This window comes from Protopterus annectens, chromosome 15.part0, assembly GCF_019279795.1.
Source record: "Protopterus annectens isolate FY-2018-M chromosome 15.part0, PAN1.0, whole genome shotgun sequence".
NCBI classification, from domain to species: Eukaryota; Metazoa; Chordata; order Ceratodontiformes; family Protopteridae; genus Protopterus; species Protopterus annectens.
The window spans coordinates 624,842,572-624,864,911 of NC_056749.1; the positions used below are offsets into that span (position 1 = coordinate 624,842,572).

Below are 22,340 nucleotides of genomic sequence, written 5' to 3' on the forward strand. Positions count from 1 at the left end.
TGTGTGTGTGTGTGTGTGTGTGTGTGTGTGTGTGTGTGTGTGTGTGTGTGTGTGTCTAATGGTTAAGGTGTTTGCCTTACAAACACAAGGTGTAGGGTTTGAGTCTCACAAGGGATAATTGGCTAGGCTTAAAATGGCTCGCAAGGGCAGTTAGCTTAGTACTAATCTATGAAACTATACTGCTTCTTAAAGCTGCTTTAGCTTTTCACTGCTATTCTATGGTGGCTGCTGTGTATGCTGTACTGCAAGACTATAGCATAAGTGTCAAGCTAAGTACAAGAAGGCTGTGTTGCCCCCTCATTCAGGAGGGTTGTCAGCATGCTTCATGTTTTACACATCGCTTATGTAACAAGACTAATGCAGTTGAGCATAGGCTGCATTCTAATTTAGGGTTAAGAGTATTTTTTGCTGTGGACTTGTTGGAATTTTGGTTGAGTAGCCAAGTCTTATTTTAGGTTGCTTTAAAATGTTTAAAACTGCTATCACTTTTTCCCAGTATATACTGATATGCAGAATGTAAAACTGTGACAAAAGCGCAATTATTTTAAATGGAAAACAAATGATTTATTGCTTCTTTGTGGGTCTTTAGCTATTCAGTGGGAAAAATTTTGCAAGATCATGGGTAGTAACATATTGCTTTTACGGATACATTTGAGCTGGTTATTCTTAATCCAGTGCCCCATTGCATCAAGTCATTGTGGAAGTCCTTTTGTATTTGTGCGGGGCTTTCATCTCTAGTTAGGTAAGATCACCTGCAAAGAGAATGTCGAAGTGTTTTGGGTAATGCTGATAAATTTAGCAATCGCGTCAACAGTATGGGGCTTGACGTGGATCCTTAGGATATAGCACCGGAATTAATTTTTTGGGTTGAAGTGCGCTGCTCTTGCATGGACATTCACAATACTGTTAAATACTTTTTTATACGGTTAAACTGACCATCTGCTACAGGACATGGCATACCAGTAAGACCTGCACAGTCAAAAGCTTTATGAGGTCTATAAAGTGCCTGTTAAGAATATGTGTACCAGTTTTGTCAGTTTGAGATTATATTTATCTGTGATTATAAGCAGACTATCAGAATATTGAAATTTGCAGATGATTGAAAATTAGGAGCCATCACTGAATCCCACACTGACAAATATTCTTCAGGAGAGGCTGACACAGACAAACTGGTGTCAGAGCCATGGACTAAAACTAAATACCAAGAAATGCATAATAGCATCCTTCAGGAAGTCATCTATCCCTGGTAACTATCACATTGACAACACACCCCTTACAGGTGACCCAGTAGTCAGGGACTTAGGGACACACAAATAGTAATCTAGTCTTTGACCATCATGTGCCTACAGTGGTGAGGAAATCACCCTATGTTGTTCAACTTATAAACAGAGGTATGGCATCTAAGTCCAAGGAAGTCATTGTTCCACTGTATTCGGCATTCATCAGACCTATCACTTAATACAAATGCCCACTTTGGCATGTACCTAACCAGGCATATCAAACAATTGGAATGTCCACTAAAAGAACACAGGGTACAAGTAAAATGTCCTATGCAAGACTGCCTGAAGTCTCCCTGTATTTGGCCTCCTACAGGTTTTTAAAGGGAGATCTATGCCTGGCATATGGGTCATTTTCAGACCCCACTCTAATGGACTTCCTGTGTATCCACAAAACAACAGCACCAGAATCACCCATTCTGAAGAGGATCTGCTGGAGAGAAGTATGCATCCCATTATTGGATGGCTAAATAGTATCCTGATGCTTACAGAACTAGTGGATATAGTTTGCAGATTTTTTTTTTTTTTAGTTTGAGCACAATACGATCCGAAAACATCATACATACCTGACTGTAGCCAATTTTGTGCTCCACAATCATGCTCTCCAAATCATTCCACAAAATTTCCCTAAACAATGTTCTGCATTAAGAGGGAAAAAGGAGAGAGTACGATAATTTATAGAAGTACTGCAAGTAAATTGGTGCAATTCTGGTTTCATACAATACACCACAAACATACTGTGACCTTTTAAAATAGCAGCCCTTTTAGTACTGCAATAGTATTATAGTCCCACACACTGGAATTTGTCATAGTCAAGATTTTGTACTTGTGAATATGAAATATTTCACTAGAAGTGATGTATTTAGCATTTACAGACTTGCATTATAAATGCAGCAGAAGCTCCAACTAAAAGAAACTAACGCCTTTCTCACTAACAGGAGAAAAAAGTGACAATCATCAAGCCCCCCATTTTCTACATGGGGTCAGGATGTCATGTCAACTGTCACCATCTCTCTTGATTAAATGCCACTCTCTTACCTTCAACACTCATGCCCAACTGTTGCAAGTCTTCTCTCACACAATACATCTACCCCTTTCCTGGACGTCCTAGTTTATTTTTGCCTTCTTCCTGTCTGTCCCAAATCACTTTTACCAGATCATCATCTGCTTTTCTGCACATCAGCCTGAACCACTATAAAATGTCTTCTGAGTTTGTCTGCAACTGGAGTAATTTTAGCTTCTACTTGGATGTCCTCATTTCTTCTGTCCCACTCTATGCATCTGACCACCCACCTCAGGCACTTAATCTCCATTACCTCTAGCTGCCGCAGCTGTTGTACCTTTACTGCCCAAGTTTCTCTACTATGGAGTAGTACTGATTGCGCCACTGTTTTGTACACCTTACTTTTCTGCTTATTTGGAATTCTTCTGTCATACAAAATCCTCTGTGCCAAATGGCTGTAGCCCCTCTGATTCTATCTTTGACCTCCTAATTTACACTTCCCTTCTCAACCAACTCTCCCAAATACTTGAAGCCGTTAACCTGTTCCACTGCATTCCCTTCTATCTTAATTATCAGCTTCTTCTGACTTCCCCCATTTGCTGCCATTACAACTGTCTTAGCTGTACTCCGTTTCAACCCATGCGCCTTCAGCAAAGGATAGCATAATGGAAGGCAAAACTGAAGTCCTTGCTCAGATTCTGCTTGTAATGCCACTTTGTCTGCATACAGCAACTTTGTTGATCTGTCCCCTCCAACCTGTTAGCTATTATAGTCCGACACCAGTACCAACAGTAGTGGGCTCAGAGAGAAACCCTGATGCATACCCACACTCTCACTGGGAACCACTCTAGTCCAAACCCTGTTCGCACTTGAGTCACTGTCTTTGTGCATAGCTTGCACCAGCTCTACCAATGTTTTTGGGACTTCTAACTATTGCAAGACTGACCAAATCAGCTTTCTTGCCTTCTCCAAGTCAAGGAATGCCCAATTGGACTATTCCCTCATCTCTAGCTTCTTCTTAACCATCTGCCTTACTGCAAACATCGGGTCAGCTATGCTGCATCCTGATCTGAATCTGCTCATCTTCACCTAATTTTCTACTACTTTCTGTATTCATTTATCACTCTCTCAAGGATATTCATGCAGCATGACATGAGTTTGATACCTCTGTACTGTCTACAGTTGTGAATGTCTCATTTTTTCTTGTACACTGGCACTAGTATATTTATTCTCCAGTCACCTGGGATATGCCTTTCCCTCCACACTGAGTACCCTCAGGAGCCATTTCTCACCCAAAATCTTTATCTCATCTGCTGTGACCTCATCTGAGCCTGCTGCTTTTCCCTTGACTTCACTTTCTTCAGTGCTGTCTTTGCTTCTTCTACTGTGGGCTGCTGCTCCTGTTTCATTGTAGGTTGCGACTGGGGCAATACAGCTTCTGAGGGTTTTCTTCATTCAAAAGCTGCTGGAAGTACTCCTTCCATCTGTCTTTGATGTCTTGTGGGATGGTGGGCAAGTTATTGCTGGCATCCCTTATGAAGGGTGTCTGACCATCTTCTTTACTTGATAGAGTTTCTTTCTTTGTGCCATTTACCGAGTCACTTACCAGAAGCAGATAGAGTGCCTCTGATTCCTTGTTCTTCACTACTGTAACTCCTCTCTCAGCCTCTGTTAGCCAAACAGAAATCCTTCCTAGCCTGGGCCATCTTCTCTACTTTCCAATTTCTCCTGCACTCCTTTCTTTTGATGGACACCATTAGCTTTCCTTATGTACCTTTCTTCCATATATCCCTCAGCCACATATCTGTTCAAAGCAACTCACACATCCTGTTTTGAGCCACTACCATTCTTCAACTCCATCCAGTTCTTTTTTTTCCTGAAGTGCTAGAGCCCTGAATAATTCCTTGAACTCCTGTGCTCTCTCTCCAGTCAAACTTCCAGGTCTTCAACCTAGTCTTGGTTGACCTTAGAGCCTCCTTTGACTACCTCTGGCAGCTGACTGTGGCAACCAGTGGTTCATGCTGTGGACAGGCTTTCACTAGGGATGACTCTGCAGTCACTGATAGTGTTCTCTCTCTAGTAGAGAGAGAACACTATCTGACTTGCATGTTGGCCACTCTTGTATGTGATCTTTTGACCATTTCTCTTGCTGAACCATGTGTTGGCCGCCATCAAGCATTTTGCCATACAGAAGTCTAGAATAGCCTCTCCTTTATTGCTTTTTCCCCATCTAAGTCGATCCAGGCAGTCCTCATATCCCGTTCTGTCTGGCCCGATATGCACATTCAGGTCACCCATTGTCAACACCAGCTCATGGTGTCCTGCTTTATCTAGTAGGTCCTGCAACTGCTATCTGAATGCACACTTTCTCACTATCACAGTGTTGCTGCGGGGTACAGGCTGAGACTATGAATAGTGCCCTTTCCTTACACGGAGTCTGACTGCTAAGAGTCTATGACTAATTCTGATGGCATCCCTCACTGTCTTCTGAAGCATGTGCCTCACCACAATTCCATACCATTTCTATCTGTCCTCTTCCTCAGGAGTAGTAGAGTCTGGATCCCAAGCCAAGTGACTTTGCTGCATTACCCTTCTATCTTGTCTCCTGGATACATTGGATGTCCAGCCTCCTCCTTACCATCATGTCATTCACTTCCAAGCTGCATCCTGTCAGTGAACCTACATGGAGTGTAGCAATTCTTAGTTCATGTTTGGCAGGTACACTTGGTTATACATCCAGCTTTCACTCAGTAGAGCTATCCTGGGTAACCAAAGCTGGTGAAGTGGTTGCCAGCCAGCAGCTTACTGACCTACGGCTGCTGAGCTTTATGGTGGGCATACATAGGCCAATAAAGGTACATACACTGCTCCCACTCTTAGCATGGGTCCATGGTGTAGGTGAGCCTTCAACCTGTGTATCACCGGTAATTACCCATACCCATTTTGGCAATGTTAGTCAACACAATCACCTAGTGCCAATTTTTACACGGAGTGGCCAGCCCTCACATGGCATGAAGTCTGTGATCAGTGTTCTCCTATATTGAGGATCCTGCACACCACAGTTAATGCCCAAAGCCACTGGTATACAAAACTCTTCCCACTTATAAGCACCATCTAGAATCTGTGCTCCTGCCCACAACTCCATTAGTGGTTTAGTTTTGAGGTGGAAACACCCAACATATCTTTGGGAGCAACACCAAAGAGACACAAGGACAAACAACTCCAAAGAGGCAAATGGTAGGTGGTCAGGATTGAACCTTGTACCTAGTGAAGCCTTGTGCAAGACCTTAACTATTATGTCAACTGCAATGTTTTCAGCTAATTCAAAGTCTAGCAAGTTACTGAATTAATATACAGTTCACAATAGGTCCCCAATAAGAAAGCTTTGCCTTACGAGACAGATTATGCTACCATCCTCATCTCCTGAGAATACAGACTTCAAGGTTGATTTTTTTTGCTACTTGTCTCAGATTTTAAGTGAGCCTCTGGAAGCCCTGTGCCTCAGCAGTAGCTATGGTTATGTACAGGGTACAGTGGTGGACTCAAATCAAAAAATGTACTTGCCCTTATTATAAACAGCTTACAATGTAGTGCCTAATGTTTATCATAAGCTCCCCTCTTGGTGTAATACCTGCCTCATACGTATTTAGGAAATGATGAGTAGCAACAGGCAAGCCTGAATCTGTGTTTTACACAGAGACTGAAAGCCTATTATACAACATTTTGCAAACGAGCACTTTTAGGCAGCACATTTTCTGTCTGTAGATGTCCTGTGTAGCAGCTATAGCACATAAGCACACAGGAGGTATCTGTTTACCATTATTCATACAAAATTAAAAAAAAAACTTAAATGATTGCTGAGCTGCTTGAGAAAGTGCTGTCCCTGACCTAAAGACAGTTCCACGTGATGTTACTGGGGGAAAATGTATGAGAATGAGGGAAGACTTTGATGAGCTCAGAGGTGAGCAGAACTAAGTGTTCATGAGGGATATGCTTCCACTCCTGTACTTTTTACTCTTAGTCCAATGTATGATGCAGCTGAACACACCTTGGTTTGTTCACAAGGAGCAGAGGTCAGTTTGTTTTCATATATCAATACAATTTTTGAATTTACAAATATCACAGTTTGTTTTAAGGGTTTACCAAGAATGAATTTTAGTACTCCAACAGAACATTCACACAAGATGTCTTGGAAGAAAAAAATACACATGAAAATTTATACCAAGATGGGAGAGAAAAAAAAGAAACACTGACAATACAAATACTTAAGCCTATAACTATACTACAGAAACTAAATGAAAATATGTCTAGTTTTCCTTGGCAAAACAGCAGCTGCACTCCAGCAACAGGTCATTTTTTCATTGTCCAGTCTTTAGACAATTTTTAATGTGAATTTCTGAGGCAGTTCCTTAAGAATGTGCATGCAATTCCACACTTTGCTAGCACTACAAATCATACTGTTCTATCTGCTTCCAGTTTGCCAGACTTACTATATTCAATCTCAATCCCATGCAAATTACTCTGAAGTGTTAGATAAAACTGCAGTACAGATGGCACACCTTTAACATACCACAAAGATCATCAGTTAAAAAAATGAAGTAGCAACATTTCCAGCTCATGGCTTTCTCAGTTCCATAAAGTATTTGAACTCAGTTAAGAACCACATTCTTGCCACCATATGCTTTGCAAAATAACTGGAGACAGCTCATAAAATGGTCAGTACTTGTACTTATAGGTCTAAGTTAAAAACATCAAACATCTGAAGATCTAAAGTGTCTGTTGAACAAATGAAGCAGATTCTGGGACTGTCATATAAACTGTCTAGATCTGGATAAGACAAAAACATGATTACACTCTTATCCCTTATCTATGACCTCTTCAGAGCATGTAATATACTTTAACCATTTAGAAAAGTTAACCACTGAATAAAATTTCTTTCTTAGAAGAAACAAACTATCCATAAACTACCACATTACTAACAAATATGCCCAAACATTTCTGAATGTCATAAATGCCAATATACTTAATTTTTTTACCCTGCTCATTATAGGTGTTAGTATATTAGATGATGTCCTCACAAACATATTCCTCAAATGTACTCTCTCATAGATTATATCCTCTCCTTAGTCAAACCTGTCCATCTAATGGTGACCGTCTCCATGAAAATCTGCCTAGCAGCTTCTGATAATCCCCATATATTAAGGGATTACTCTAAAACCAATTGTTTACTATTTATCAATATTAATAATTACCAGCAAACCTTGCATCTGAGGCTACTGCCTGCTTCTCAGAATTATATGCCCTCTAACATGTACTAAAGTATCTTTACCTATCCAACATAAGCATAACAGCAAGCTTAAGATTTAACCCAGTATGGTGGGACTTGCACATCAACAGAGTCTTCAACAAGAGGAAAAAGCTCCTGGCCATCTATAAAAGATCACCACATAATTACTACAAAAGAGGTTTCACATGGTTAAGTCTCCCAAGCTTATTATCAAATGAAAGGCTGACTATAAACACAGGGCTACAACCAGTTCAAAAGACAAGCTCAAATAATCGGTTATGTACCTGTACTTACCTCTAACTGTCCTTCCTTCTTTAAATCCAAGACCTTGGCAATATTCTTGTCATAAATTCTCTCAGCTTTGCTTCACCTTCCTTCCCCATCTGTGCTCTCACTCTCCCAGACAATTCCCCTCTTGAAATGACTCTGGTTTAAGTCCAAAATTAAAAAAATCAGATTCAAAGGTTCTTATCTCTGGAGTTCTATGAGTTACTAGTCCTCCTAACAAAACCTCTCCATCAGCTCTAACATAATCCTCTCCATTGCTTATTCTTTTTTTTTTTTGGTTCCGTTCTTCGGACCCCATCCTACTGGCCTGGCACATCCATACCAAGTCTACCAGCCAAACCCTACACCCTGATGTATTCTGGTATTGCTGAGGACAGACATAGCTTTTAAGGTTATCCTCAGGGCATGGCCATTTGTGCTTCCATCTGGGGGGTTGGGGGAGAACCTTCTGTATGCCCTACCCACTACCCTTCCTCACTAGTTGCCTACATCCAAGAGCAACTATTTGCAACACACATCACTTTGGGGAGCATCATCGATGGGGACAATGCAACCCAGTAAGGGCATACCTATTCCTCCCTCCCACTCCTTCAGTCACCTAAAGTTCTAATCAAACTTGGGTCACCTGGGCCATAGTCAGAGATTTCTATCTCTCTACATCACTGAATCAGCACCATTGCTTATGTTTTTGAGGTGTAGAGCCAGCTATTGTGGTACCCTTGCATGATGGCATTCCCCTCTAGTGACACTGGGAATTGCAGTCCTATTGGTCTCACTGCTCCTACTTGCATAGTTGGGGGACACAATGTAGCTGAAAGAAAACAACAAAACAGGTGACCTTATATCCCTAGATACACACCAGTTCAGCTTTAATTAAAAAGGCAAATCATCCTTGTTCTAAATTAACTGAATTCCCTAAAAGGGTTAAAAAGGTCATTAAAAAAGTGCACAAGGTCCTTACTGCCTACCTGGACCTTGCCAAGGCATTTGACACTATTCTCCATACTGAGATCATTGAGAAATTCTCCCAGCTCTACAATATCCCATACATAGTTCACTGGATAGGTAAAACTGGGTGCCCAACAGAACCCATGCCATTAGTATATCCTCTAAACAGAAAAATTTCACCAGGTATGTCCCATAGCACTGTGTCTTATGCTCCCTCTTCTTTAGTATATACTTCTCTGACTTGAAAGCTAATATCAAAGGGTTATGACTAATCAAGTTTACGATTGCAAACTGGGGCAGTTATCCAATGCCATTCTGATACTCAAATTCTCCAGCAAGAAATGAAGCAAACAAATGCCTGGTGCTTTAATCAAGAGTTTACCTTCAATACCAAGAAATGTAGCATAGCTTCCTTTGGCCAACTTAGCATCACCACCATATGCCATAGAAAGAACATTCACTTGTGTCTGACCCGGTCAGAGACTTGGGAAATTATGTTGACCTCAGCCAACAGCATTTTAGGTGTTAATATCCTGTGCTGCACAGACTCCTGAAAAGATTATCTCCATTTAGCTTTCTGTACTATAAATGACACTCACACACTTTGTACTCCACCTAAGCAGAACCAGTGGAAAAGCAAACACCACTTCTAGAAACCTAAAACTATGCTCTCACATTTACAACAACAGTAACATGACCCATCCATTACCCCTTTTTCCTCCATTTCTGCACATGCGATCAGGGCGTCATCTCAACAGTGAATCATTTAGAGTCAAGATTCACACTGCCAGGTTGTTAACCCTGTCGCAGCTGTTCTTCCATACCATTATACAGACATGCACACACTTTTCAGCCAATTTAGAGCATCCAATCCACTTACCGCAGGTTATGGGAGGAAAACAGAGCACCCAGAGAAAATCCACGCAAACACAGGAAGGATGTGCAGGCTCCAAACAAAAAGCATCCCAGCTAAGAATTAAACTGGAGAACCTCTTGTGAAGCAACAATGCTATCTGCTGTGGCACTCAAACACCCCTAACATATGAAAGACAGTAGCTCCCTGTTGAGCTTTATAACCAGTCTGGATGAATGGATGGGTGATGGAATATTTTCAACTGAAATAAATGGAGGAAATCTACTTAACAGGACAGGACATAATTATTGTTTCACTAATACTGGGTGATAGGGCTGAACTTTGATAGCCTTGATGGCCATAAGCTTAGTTATAAACTATAAGCATCCACCCTAGCACAGACTTGACTTCATTAGGTTTAATACAGAGATCTGATCCTGCAGACTCATTTCTGGACATTAAGGATTGAAGGGGAGAAGAGTTCTTGAGGTGTAGAGCACAGCTGTTGTAGTAACAACTACTATAAGTACTCTTCCCACAAACAAGGAGACAGAAAAAGAGCATGTGACTAGCAGTGCTTCTGGTCAATAAATCACGCAAAAATGTAAAATTGTTCCATTTTAATAACAAACATCCAGCACTAAACACAAGCAAATCAAACATTATGAAAGAGAAATTATGCAATTCGGTCAATCTCTGATGTAATAAAATGTCTTATCAAGAAGTGAGAAAGAAATTAGATAAACTGTTTGCCCCTAGCAATTACCCAGTGAAGCAAATACATGGTGCCTAGCTGCTGCTTGTGCTCAGCAGAAGAAAGTGCAACTTAAACATAAGATATATGCATAGAATTCAATAATATGTCATTAAGACTGTATAAACCAAATAAAAAAAAAATGTCTATGCTCTTAGGAAGCCCAGTGCAAGTCTTCAGTTTTTTGTGCAAGATCTGAAGCTCATTAATCACAAATTCATGCCCAGTGCATGCATTAATTCTTGGCGCTGGAAGGTTGCGGTGGCTTCATCCAAGGAAAGCAGCTTTTCCATCTGTAGAGTACAGAATGTGCTGCTGTGTATGGTAGTGGATGGAACATGGGATTTTATTTATTTTTCAGTTGGATGATTGAAGGGAGAAGCTTTGTCAAACAAAACTACTGATTTTCTTTCAGAACCAAGACTGCTGGATCCAAGAGTGCTATAAATGTTTCTACTCTACAGCAGACTGACCCACTCAGATCATTTATATATGAACTATAACCATATTTATAACAGGAAAATAAAAACTGAGAGGCAACCTTCTTTTGAATGATTAAACTGACTTCATTCCATTATACTTAATCATCTTCAAAGTCCACTGAAGCAGCCAATATTTCAGTGCCACAGGGTTCAGATGTACTTCTGCTGGAACAGGTCTCTGAAAAAACAAAATTATTTAAGGGGCAGGCCACGTGAAAACTTCTGATACTGATTTACATACATTATTTTTACATGTGCCAAAGATTTTGCATTGATTCATTTGCAGAACCAGTACAACCTCAGGATTACAACTGACAAATTGTTACCTAGAGTTTGATTTCTTAGTTTAAGGAAAATAATTTCCTCCTATTCTTGTTTACAGTACTGGTGACATCACCTGAACTACTCCGAAATACTTAATTCTTCAGCTATGTAATGCTTGATCTAGTTAGCCCTAATGTTGTGACGTGTACCTTCTATCTAATAGCAATGCAAAAGATTCATAAAGTGTGTAATACTGTTGTGTGTACAGTCCTCCTTTTGTGACCAAAGATCACATGGCTTCAACTAAAACATTTCTATATGAAAGACTTGCCATTTACACTAGTTTTACAAGTATCTGACACTCTGCTGACATACCTTTTTCATATTTGCACCAAGTTTGGGGTATGGTGGCTTGTTAACTTTGTTCCAGTCAACGGGAACTTTGATTTTTTCATACAGCTGTAGTATAACCAAAGCATCTTGCAGATCACTAAAATGAGGGAATAAACAAAAAGTTCCAAGTTAATATGTGTACTTAACTATGCATTTAGCTAAAAAATCTGCATCATATCATACTGAAAGATAAGTGTCCTGGAAGATGTCATCTGTGTGCATTTATAATTCACTAGACAAAAATCAGTTTCTGTATATTGCTATCAAAAAAATTCAACAGTAAAAAAATCGTGTTTATATCATATTATCGAAAGATGAAAATAGCGGACGTTATTTCATCGAACCTAAAATATGTAAACCACATATCGAACATTCAGAACAGCAGATTTTTTCCTTGGGAAAAAATGTGCTATTCCAAAACACAAACACAACACAAGCACACCTAAAAAACATCAACACATACACTTATCCTATAATCCATTTACCTTAACCCAAATCCTAACCCTAAGGTCCGTCACTATCGCAAACTCACCTAACCCTAACTTACTTAACCCGCCCCTAAATCAAATTCACCTAACCCGCGCCCTAACCCTAACTCACCTAACCCATGCCCTAATCTCAACAAACACACAATCGCACACTTACCTGAACACGACCCGTAAATCTTCACCACAGTGCTGAAAATAGCAACGCCACAAAACCGACCAAATTCTTTCCCTAGGAAAGAATTTGAAGTTCTGCAGCTTCGCTATTTTTAGCATTCGATCAAAACGAGTCGATATTAGAACATTCAAAGTTTTAAAACTTCAATGTTCTGATATAGACACAAAAAATGAACATAGTTTTAATGGCTAAGTTTTATACTATTTTAATGTGAACGTTTACACCAAAACTAAAAAAAAAAAAAAAACAAAAATACCCAAAGCATTTGCTTGAATAGCTTTACAACTTTAAGAATTGATGCAATACCATACAAATTGTGCAGGTTTATCAAGCAGTCTGAATGTAAACACATTTCTTAATATCAAAGGGTCCCGAAACAGGAAAAACAGCCCTGTCATCATGACATAAAGGAAGAGGCATAGCAACACAAATTGAAGAAACCAAAACAAACAAAAAAAAAAGTGATTAACAAGGGCCTATGTGTACTGGTGGTTGAAGGGGGGGAGAGATAGTCCTTCAGAGATTTCTAGTGTGCAGAAAACAAGGAAGTAAACTCATCAGGGACTTTTTTGAGAGCTAAAACTGGCCTAAATTGCAGGTGAGGAAGTGTGTACACCTACCACTTATTGGAAGGAGAAGATTTTGATGTTTAGTAAACATAGAATCAATAGCTTACACCTATGCTCCAATGACTTGGGTGTAAACATTGAATCAATAGCTTATACCTATGTTCCAATGACTTGGGTGTAAACATTGAATCAATAGCTTATACCCATGTTCCAATGACTTGGGTGTAACACAACTATGGAAGGAATAAAACATGCAAAAAACTTCTGCCAGCTCTTCTGGATTACCGGCAGTGAAATTCATGGGCAACTTAGTGGTACACCAATGGATTTTAACTGTTGCCTAAAGGACTGGTGTTATATAAGCAATGGTATGAATTTACACTGTCTAGGAACCTATCGAAAATGACAAAGGGAATTTACCACTTAAGCATGACTGCCTGTGGTCACCCTATAAAGTAATAGAGTAAAGAACAAGTTTAAAAGTTATAATGATAAATAATTTAAAAGAGACAAAGGGTAAGGTATACCATCAGGAAAGCCTGCTTGTGGAGATCAAAGATACCTTGTCAAATAATCGTGACTGGAATATAGCCATACATTAAGTGAAAATGTAACACGTTAAAAGAAAATATGATAAAATAAATTAAAGAAAATCAATACGTACAGGAAAGAAGAAAGAAAGCACCACTTAAAGGCATGAAAGTGGACAGTGGCCCAGGAAGAACAAATGCAGGACGAGATGGCATGAATTAAAAAAAACAAAGTGATCGGCTATCTTTGTGAGGGCGAAATGCCTATAAGCAGCAAGTACCAGTCATTGAAAGGGATGCCAAAATGAGGACAGAACTGTTAGAGGGCAAAATGCTCAGTAATGGAACGAAGCATCCAAAAACAGCAAAAAAAATATTTATACAAGACTCAATTCAAGAAGCCTTTCTTAGATAATCACACTAAAAAGTAATACCCAGCCTACAATTGTGCTTGGAAAACAAGGGAAAAAAGTAGCACTTTGTGACAAAAACAACATCTAAAAGTGGAACAGACCGTAATGAAAACGTATAAATCAGAATAGTAAATAATGGAAAAGGAAATTAAAGGCACAACAATTTTTTTCAAGGAGGTAATTTGAAAGACTTAAGTACCGTATTCATTTGACACAAAGACAACAGGAAGACCTATTAATGTGAGTGTGTGAAGGAAGAGCTTATACAGAGCATACATTGCAGACTCTTTGTATACCAGGACAAGGCAGGTACTAAAGGACAGAAGACAAAAGCAAAGTGATACAAGATGGAAAAGAGAAAGTGAGGGAAACCTAGATGGTGCCAAACAAACTGGCATCTTTCTATTTTCCTTTCAGAATTTCTCAGCTTTCTGCCAGAGTGCCAGGATAGACTGTAGTTCACACACAGTCACGAAATGGATTAAACAAGTATCTGAAGAATGACTGACTTACCAAAGGGTATAAAGACAAACTGACCCACACAACACTCAGCCCAATTCAGAGACATCCATTAACGTGCAGAAGAGGAAATCACTAAGAAAAAAGGGGGGACTTTCAATCAAAGCCATTATGTTAAAAAGTCAAATATACCTCTATCCCAATCCAACAATTACTAAAAGGCATTAACCAAGACCAGGCAAGATCTTAACCATTGCACAGTATATCAAAAGGACAGCTTTCTACATCTTAATTAACAAAACTCACTGGGACAAATTATGTAAAATAAAATTGGTTTGATTCTGTGGCAGCTATGTGAAATGGGATGCACAGAGGTACACTTTGCACTGTTGCAATGCAGGGCTAGGCTCTCCAGTTATTCTCCTAGTCAGGTGCCTTCAGGGTAGAGTCTGCATGTTCTCTCTGTGTCCAAACAGCTTTTTTTGACAAGTGATATGATTTCCTCCTACATCTCAAACACATGCTCTAGGCAAAAACAAAAACAAGACGACAAAATTACTCTGTACTTGTGAACGCCAAGGGAATTCTTGTATAGTCCACACTTGTAAATTCTCCACACTCAAATGGCTGCTGTAGACAAAGTCCAGGATGAAATCAGTAATGTTAGATGCTAAATAAATGTCCACAAAGAGGTCGTAAGCGACAAAATATCCATATGAATCAAGTAGTAAAGTAGTAAAGAAGAAGTAAAGTAAAGAAGATTATTCCAAAAGCGTTACTGAACCAATACTGTGAAGCGCTTTTCGTCCCACTAATAGTGGGACTTCTTCAGACAAACAGATTCTAACAAAAAACAAGGTTTAAATACTGATTTTGGTGCCAAAAAGGTGCCGTTGCTAGGTTACAATTCTGGGCTTCAATTAGTTAAAGGTATAGTGTCCTAACAACTAGTGAGATGAATCTATGAATGAATTTAAAACAAAATCAACAAAACTTCAGAACCATTAAAAAGATTAAAAGCATCGCTAAGATGTCATTATTACAGTATCTAAATATATACTAAATATGAAACAAATATAAAAATATAAAGTATATATGGTAATACAAATCACATCTATATGTTACTACATGTTTGACTAAGGAATGAGCAGTAAAAAGCAAAAACCAGTATATACAAAAGTTACTCAACTTGAGCAATGAATACATATATAAGTAAACCACATCAAAGAATCAAGTGGTTACAAAAAAGAAAGAATGTTATTGTGGGAAATTGCTATTCGAAGATGGTACAAAGTCACACTAGAACTACAATAGTCTAATCAAAATCCCACCTAAAACACATACCTAACTACAAAGTCTAACGAAGGTCATAAATATATGTTCAGGATATACAGTGGCACCAGAACAAAGAACTATTAAATAGTGCAATTAATGTAGTCAATTACATCCTACAATCCTACAAAATGCCCACAGGTACATGCAGGATGAATGTGTACACGTCTCCCGTGACAGACTAGAATCTTATTCAGATTTAGTTTCTTGACCTTGTAACCACTGAGCACTAGGGCAGGCTCCATCTTCCCTGTGACCCTAAATCAGAGAAAGCAGGTAATGCAGAATAAATGATCAAACTATATGAACTGTACAAGATCTCCAAGCATGTATCCTACAAATGTCAATATATATTTCTATTAAACAATTTAATAAATTAAAATTTTGGCTATTTAACTCCTTAATGAAGTTCCCTCACAGAAAGGATAAGGTTTAGGGAGTGGGAATAACATGGGGAGAGAGGAATCAGGAACCCAGCTTAGCATATTATTCAACTAGCATATTGTACAACTGCATTTTAAATGCTTTTTTCCTTTTTTAAGCTAATACATAACTTCACATTTACATGTTTACAGTCTTTGCCAGTTGGGAAGTTACTACCTTAGTATTGTCTCAAATGACCCCACATAAATTGCATACTACGAACAAAGAAAAATAAAACTGTTGTCAAAACCACTGAGTTTTTTTATGTGAATATTTAATAATATTTTTGTGTCAATGTCTTTTTAAATCAATTAATTAATTGTAATGTCACAGAACTTTCAGTATTTAAAAAGTTGATGAACAATGCATTGGTTTTATTTCTGAAGTCTCATTTACGAGATGAAAGCGCTAAAATGATGTAATAAAGTCTGTATTTTAATAATAATATACTCCGTTTGTCCATACAAGTTTCCATTTTTTGTGGTTTTGACAAATTGCATACTAACCCATTCATTTTTATTACTCTTTTATGTGACCATTAACCATTTTCTTACATCAACTTGTGTTTCTGATGCTTTTTATTTAAGCTAAACAGATACTGAAATTTACAACTAAACATCTTTTGATGATTAAAGAAAAAAAAAAGCTTTGAAAGACTGCTCTGTTAAGCTGCAACAAAAAACATTTATCAGCTGAATTTCATTTACTAGGGTTCATCAGGTTTTACCTGCACCCTTGGAATGGATATCTCAGCAAGAAACACAGGGACAAGTTAACCTAAATCTTTCAGTTAAAATCTAATATATGTTATAGGGTTGGATACTGAAGGCCATCACAATGAGCAATGTCAGGAAATCTCATGGGGAACATTACCTGCAACTAGCATACCTAATGTAACAAATATCTATTTCTGATCGACAGTCTGACAAATGCAAAGCATGTCAGAGATTTGCAGTGTGTCAGAACTTGTCAAAAGTCCTCCTTAAATGTAGCAGTCACTGAAAGGAGCAACGCTGAATAACTTTCTTAATGTAGCTCAATGCCACTGGGGAGCATAAACCTCTCCCAGAACTTAATGAGCAAAAGGCAATGAAAGTAACCCTGAGTGGGATGCCAACCCACTAACATACATATAACACACACTTCATGCAAAAGATTATATATTACTAAATATATGTACAGAGTAACTGGACTGAAGTTGTACTTGATATGCTGGAGAAATGATATCCAATGTGTATACTTCACTTAAAAAGTAATTTATAAGAAATTTAAGATGCCAATGTTTCACAGTACATCTACATGTAAAGAAACATTTAATAAATCAAAAGCTGAACAACTAAATGAATATATTTAAAGTCTTTAGCAGCCAATCACAAATGTGCCTACAAGTGTTAAAGGTTTTCACCTACAGATGTCTATAGACCATAAACATTACTTTGGGTACGTGTTCTTAAGAAATGGGATTTGAAAATGTTACATACATCATCTTCCAGAAACATACTTATATAAATGGTTTACGTGTGGATTTACTCCGAGGGAATTCATCCAATTTCGGAAAGTCCTCTCTTCCCGTGTTTCTCCTGCACAAAACAAAAAAAAAAGAAATGAAAAATAGGAAGTTAAATGTGACTGACACAGTATAAGCCTGATCATTCAACATACATATACAATTAAATGATTTAAACTCGTACTGTTTGCACAGCTACAGGCACAGAATCAACATTCACAGGAATTGTAGCCAAAATATATACCTCAGGTCCATAACAAAAGCCCAAATCATAACTGCTTTAATGCCAAGAATAAACGTCTTAAATTCTTTAAATCCCAAAGGTTTAAAATCGCAACTGGTGAACTATGTGAACTCTACATATCATATACACAACTTACTCCTACTCATTTCAAGCAGAACTTCAGTGATTTGTAAGAGAAAGTGGGGTAAAAACAGCACACTAGTCACAACAGATAAAGTGAGGACATTCCGGATGCCAGCTTCCTTTGAAATACATAGCATATGTAGTTACTCATGCTAAAAAAATTTAAGGCTTATAACTTTAAATTCGATGCCTTCTGTAGGGTTCACAGGAACTTGCCAAATAATTTCACAAATCAAACAGAAAAATACAGTTTAACTAATTGATGCTCGTCAGAAAAGCCTACCAAAACATTTACATAAAAGTAGCGAATCATGCTTCATCCAACAGAGGCTGGACAGCCCATGTACTCTTACTACATTATTACAATGCTAAAGTCATACTGAGAACAAAGAACCAGCCCATTCCCTTAAGTTGTGTTACCATGCAATTACTATGTGTATCTGGGTGCAGAAGGTACAAGAGCCCTTGTAAGCTGTCTAGCACAAGTGACTAAACAAAATGTCATCTACATATTTGCTGCACCAAGTGTTAACTATTTTACAGTAAAATGCATTTTGAGAAGTGCTGCATTTAATGAAACGCAGATTCAGCAAAGTAACTTTAGAAAAATACTTGTCTGATACAGTGTGAACCAATAAATCAGTATGAACCTATCCACAGTATTTAAGAAATCATGTGGACAGCATCTACTGACGTTACAATCCAATTCTCCCAGTATTTGAATTAAGTTCAAGATTTTACAAGTTGGATCTTCAGAAACTCAATGACATTATAAACAAGCAGTAAATGACAGACAGTTGTAGCTACAAGTTTTACGCTATTTTACACACTCCAGTTAGGTGTTCAGACTATTATATTACTTCCAGTAATCTCTAATTGCTTTAATAGGCAACTTTAGTGGGGTTTTATTTTTTTAGGTATAGTGCTTAATAAAACGGTACTCTGTTGAGAACTGTTTTGACAAAATAAAATGAAAAGTGTGGTGTGTTTTTTTTTTAAGCAGTTCTTGTATTCTGTAAAATACCCACTGAAAATAGCAAAACCTGATAGTGGAGGTATTCCTCATCCCCAGTATGGTTTAATCTTGGGGTTTGTACATTTACAGATGAGTATGAAATGCAGTCACCTGCTTATGTGATGTTGACTTTTTTTGTAGGAAATATGTCTGGCAGAAGGTGACTACTTTCAGCACAATATCCGATAAAGACATTCCACGATATGTAAAACTGAAAAATTGCATCTGTAAAACCCTGCCAACTTCATCAGTAACATGCACCTCTTGCTCCACTATGTTTCGTGAGAACAGTGTTTGCGCATTAATATAAATATGAAAATATATGAGTCTCCTTCAAAATATCCAATTGCCACAACATCGAACATCAGATAGAGTACCAAATGATCGATGATGTGGAAAATTGAAAATAAAAAAAGAAATCAGAAAACAAAGCACCTCCCGCTACTTAAATATACCAACTCCAAGATTGCATTACAGTGAAGAGAACTTTAGATTTCCCTTTCTGCGCTGTAAGATTACCTCCATTCAGATTTCCCTTTCTGCGCTGTAAGATTACCTCCATTCAGACTGTTAATGTTCCACAACTTCGATCATCTGGTACTTTATCTGAAGTTCGATGATGTGCACTTCGATAATTTGAAGATGAAGTTGACCTGTGTGTGTGTATGTATATGTGTGTGTGTGTATAGATATATATATATATATATATATATATATATATATATATGTATATGTATATATATATATATATATATATATATATATATATATATATATCTATATATATCTATATCTATACACACACACACAAATATATATATATATACACACACACACACACACACGCACACATTTATATAAATATATACATTTCCACTCGCACACAAACATACATATATACACACACACAGATATATACATACATTTATATATATATATATATATATATATATATATATATATATATATATATATCTATCTATATGAGTCTACTTTACTTACCCGAAAAACCACATAACTGACATTCACTTCAAGACAAATAAGATGAGAAACAAGAAGGCTGGAACACCGACATTCTGACCAGAGGTAAGTAACCGCTTGGCTATCCTGCTGGACTTTGCCCCTTACCCCCACAGTAGTGCAATCTCCGAGTTGGTATATTTAGCTAAGGTGGTGGGGTTGGCAAAGCCACATGGGTGGGTTTAGTTTGTTTTTTTGGGATTTTTTTTCGGGATGACCAAGCAGATACTTAACTCAGGTCGGAATGTCAGTGTTCCAGATATCGGTCTTCATCTTGGTGAAGTGCATATCAGCGATATGGTTTTATATAGGATTACCCTGGCATAGTGCCACCTGACCTTAGTTCCCAGTGCCTCTGTCGAGTACAGCCACTGGTGTTATCCCTGGGGTGAATTTTCTGTTTCCCATCCACTCATCAAGATTTCTCTTGAAGAGGGTCAGCGAGGTGCTCAGCTTGGCATGTATGGGAAGCCTTTTCCATAGCATAGGCAGTCTCTGGGTTATGAACCTGTCCCTCCAGCATGTTCTGTTAATTGTGGTAATGAGGTTGAGGTCTCTGGAGCGTGTGGTGCGGTGGGATTCGGATTTCTTTAGATGTAGCATTTCTAACAGAGCTGGGTCAGACATGGCTTTGTAAGCCAAGCAGAGATTGCCTCTAAGTAGGCGATATGAAACATAGAATAGTTGGAGTTTTTTTGAGTCTGTCCATATAGGAAAAGTGTTTAAAGCCCAAGATACTCTGAGGTACTTTTGCGGCCTCTCAAGTTGTTGCAGGTGTCTAGTGAGGTACATGCCAAATGGGGCATTGTACTCGATGATTGCCCTTAATGAGGGAAGAGTAGAGGGAGACCATGACTTATTTCTTCCTGGATGCAAAACCATTAGTAATGAGATGTGCCATACAGAAGGACTTTCTAACCACAGTGACAATGTGGTGATCAAAAGAGAGGTTGCTGTCGACCTGTGTTCCCAAATCTCTTATAACGTCTTCTGTATTCAGTGGACTACCATCAATGTGGTAATTCATGGGAAGTGGGCTTTTCCCAAAGGGGATAATGACATTTCTTGGCATTGAGCTTAAGGCCATGGTTCTGATACCAGTCGTTGGTCACATTGAGGCCATTCTGTAGGATGTCAACATCACTTATGGAGTTAATAACATCTCCCAACTTGCAATCGTCTGTGAGCTTTGTCAGCCAGAGTCCCTTCGTGTTGGCCTGGACTTCAGAGAAGTAGACCCCAAACAGGAGAGGACCCAGGACCGAACCCTGTGGAACTCCAGTCATGACTAAATCAGCAGTCTGACTTGGAATCAGCTACTTTCACACTGTGGGTTGTGTGTACCAGTTTGCAACCCACCTAGTGATATAGGGGTTGATGCCAAGCTTAGTGAGTTTTTCTATGATTCCTGAGTGGGGAATGGTATCAAAAGCCTTCGTCAGATCAAGGTAGGCTATATGAACCACCTTGCCTTCATCCACAGCTCTGGTGACTGACTCAAAGAAGTCGACCAAGTTGAGCAGGCATGATCTACCCTTCACAAAACCAAACTGTGTGGGATCCAGAGTTTGGAGATTCCCTATATCCTTGTTTATTAGGTCCATGATGATGCATTCCATAGCTTTGCATATCAGACTAGTCAGGCTAATGGGGTGATAGTTCCCAGGGTCTGTAGTCACTCCTCCTTTGTGGAGAGGGATGACTGTAGCAGTGCACCATTTGGCAGGGACACAGCCTGAGGTGAGGCTGTGATTGAACAGGGCACACAAGTGAGGTGCCAGTTCACTCTGTAGTTAATGTAAAACACAACCAGGGGATATTGTCAGGTCCCATAGAAGCAGTATTCTTGGTCATGGACAGTGCTGTTTTAACCTGTGCAGCGGTAAAACAGGGTACCTGGCAATCAGATGGTATTATGATTGGTCCTTTGGGGGGGGGGTGTAAAATTGGCACTGAATCTGTCAGCCAGTATACTGGCAATATCTGTTAGCTCGGTACAGGAGGTACTATTGTGCATAGATCAGACCAAATCTGGATATTGACGTGGAGATTCTTTACATAACTATAGAAGGCCTTGTGGTTGTCTTTACTATCTGCTGCAATTCTGTTTTCATACCTAGCCTTAGAGGATTTGATGAGGGATCTCAACTTTTTGTTTACGCAGATAAGGAAGTTTTTCCAGTCTTGGGACTTAACCTTATTCCGCATCAGTTTCCTCCTCCTGTTGTCGAGTTTATGGCAGGGGACAACCAGATTGGATTGGATGTTTGGAATAGAATGTCTTGGTTCTACTGGGTATGGCAAGATCTATACATTTGTGTGTGTTTGTAGAGTGTCTTGGTGTGTATATGTTGTTGTTGTGTCTTTCGGCTTTTCCCGGTTAGGGGTCGCCACAGCGGAACTCCGGTCCGCTAATGAATGGCAGTAGATTTTTACATACCGAGTTGCCGGTTCTGACGCACAACGTTCAATGAAGGTACACCCATTCACGGC

The 22,340-nt window shown here is 38.8% G+C and overlaps 1 protein-coding gene across 1 annotated transcript in view; it reads right to left on the bottom strand.

The window, feature by feature from the left end:
• The window catches only part of PLS3 (plastin 3), a 980,136-nt gene that overhangs the window by 112,060 nt on the left and 845,736 nt on the right, over nucleotides 1-22,340 (bottom strand). The window contains exons 13-14 of the mRNA XM_044057459.1: nucleotides 17,440-17,518; nucleotides 11,532-11,646 (exon numbers count right to left, since the gene is read on the bottom strand). Coding sequence (XP_043913394.1) covers nucleotides 11,532-11,646; nucleotides 17,440-17,518 — 194 coding nt within the window. The remainder of the gene's footprint in view (nucleotides 1-11,531; nucleotides 11,647-17,439; nucleotides 17,519-22,340) is intronic.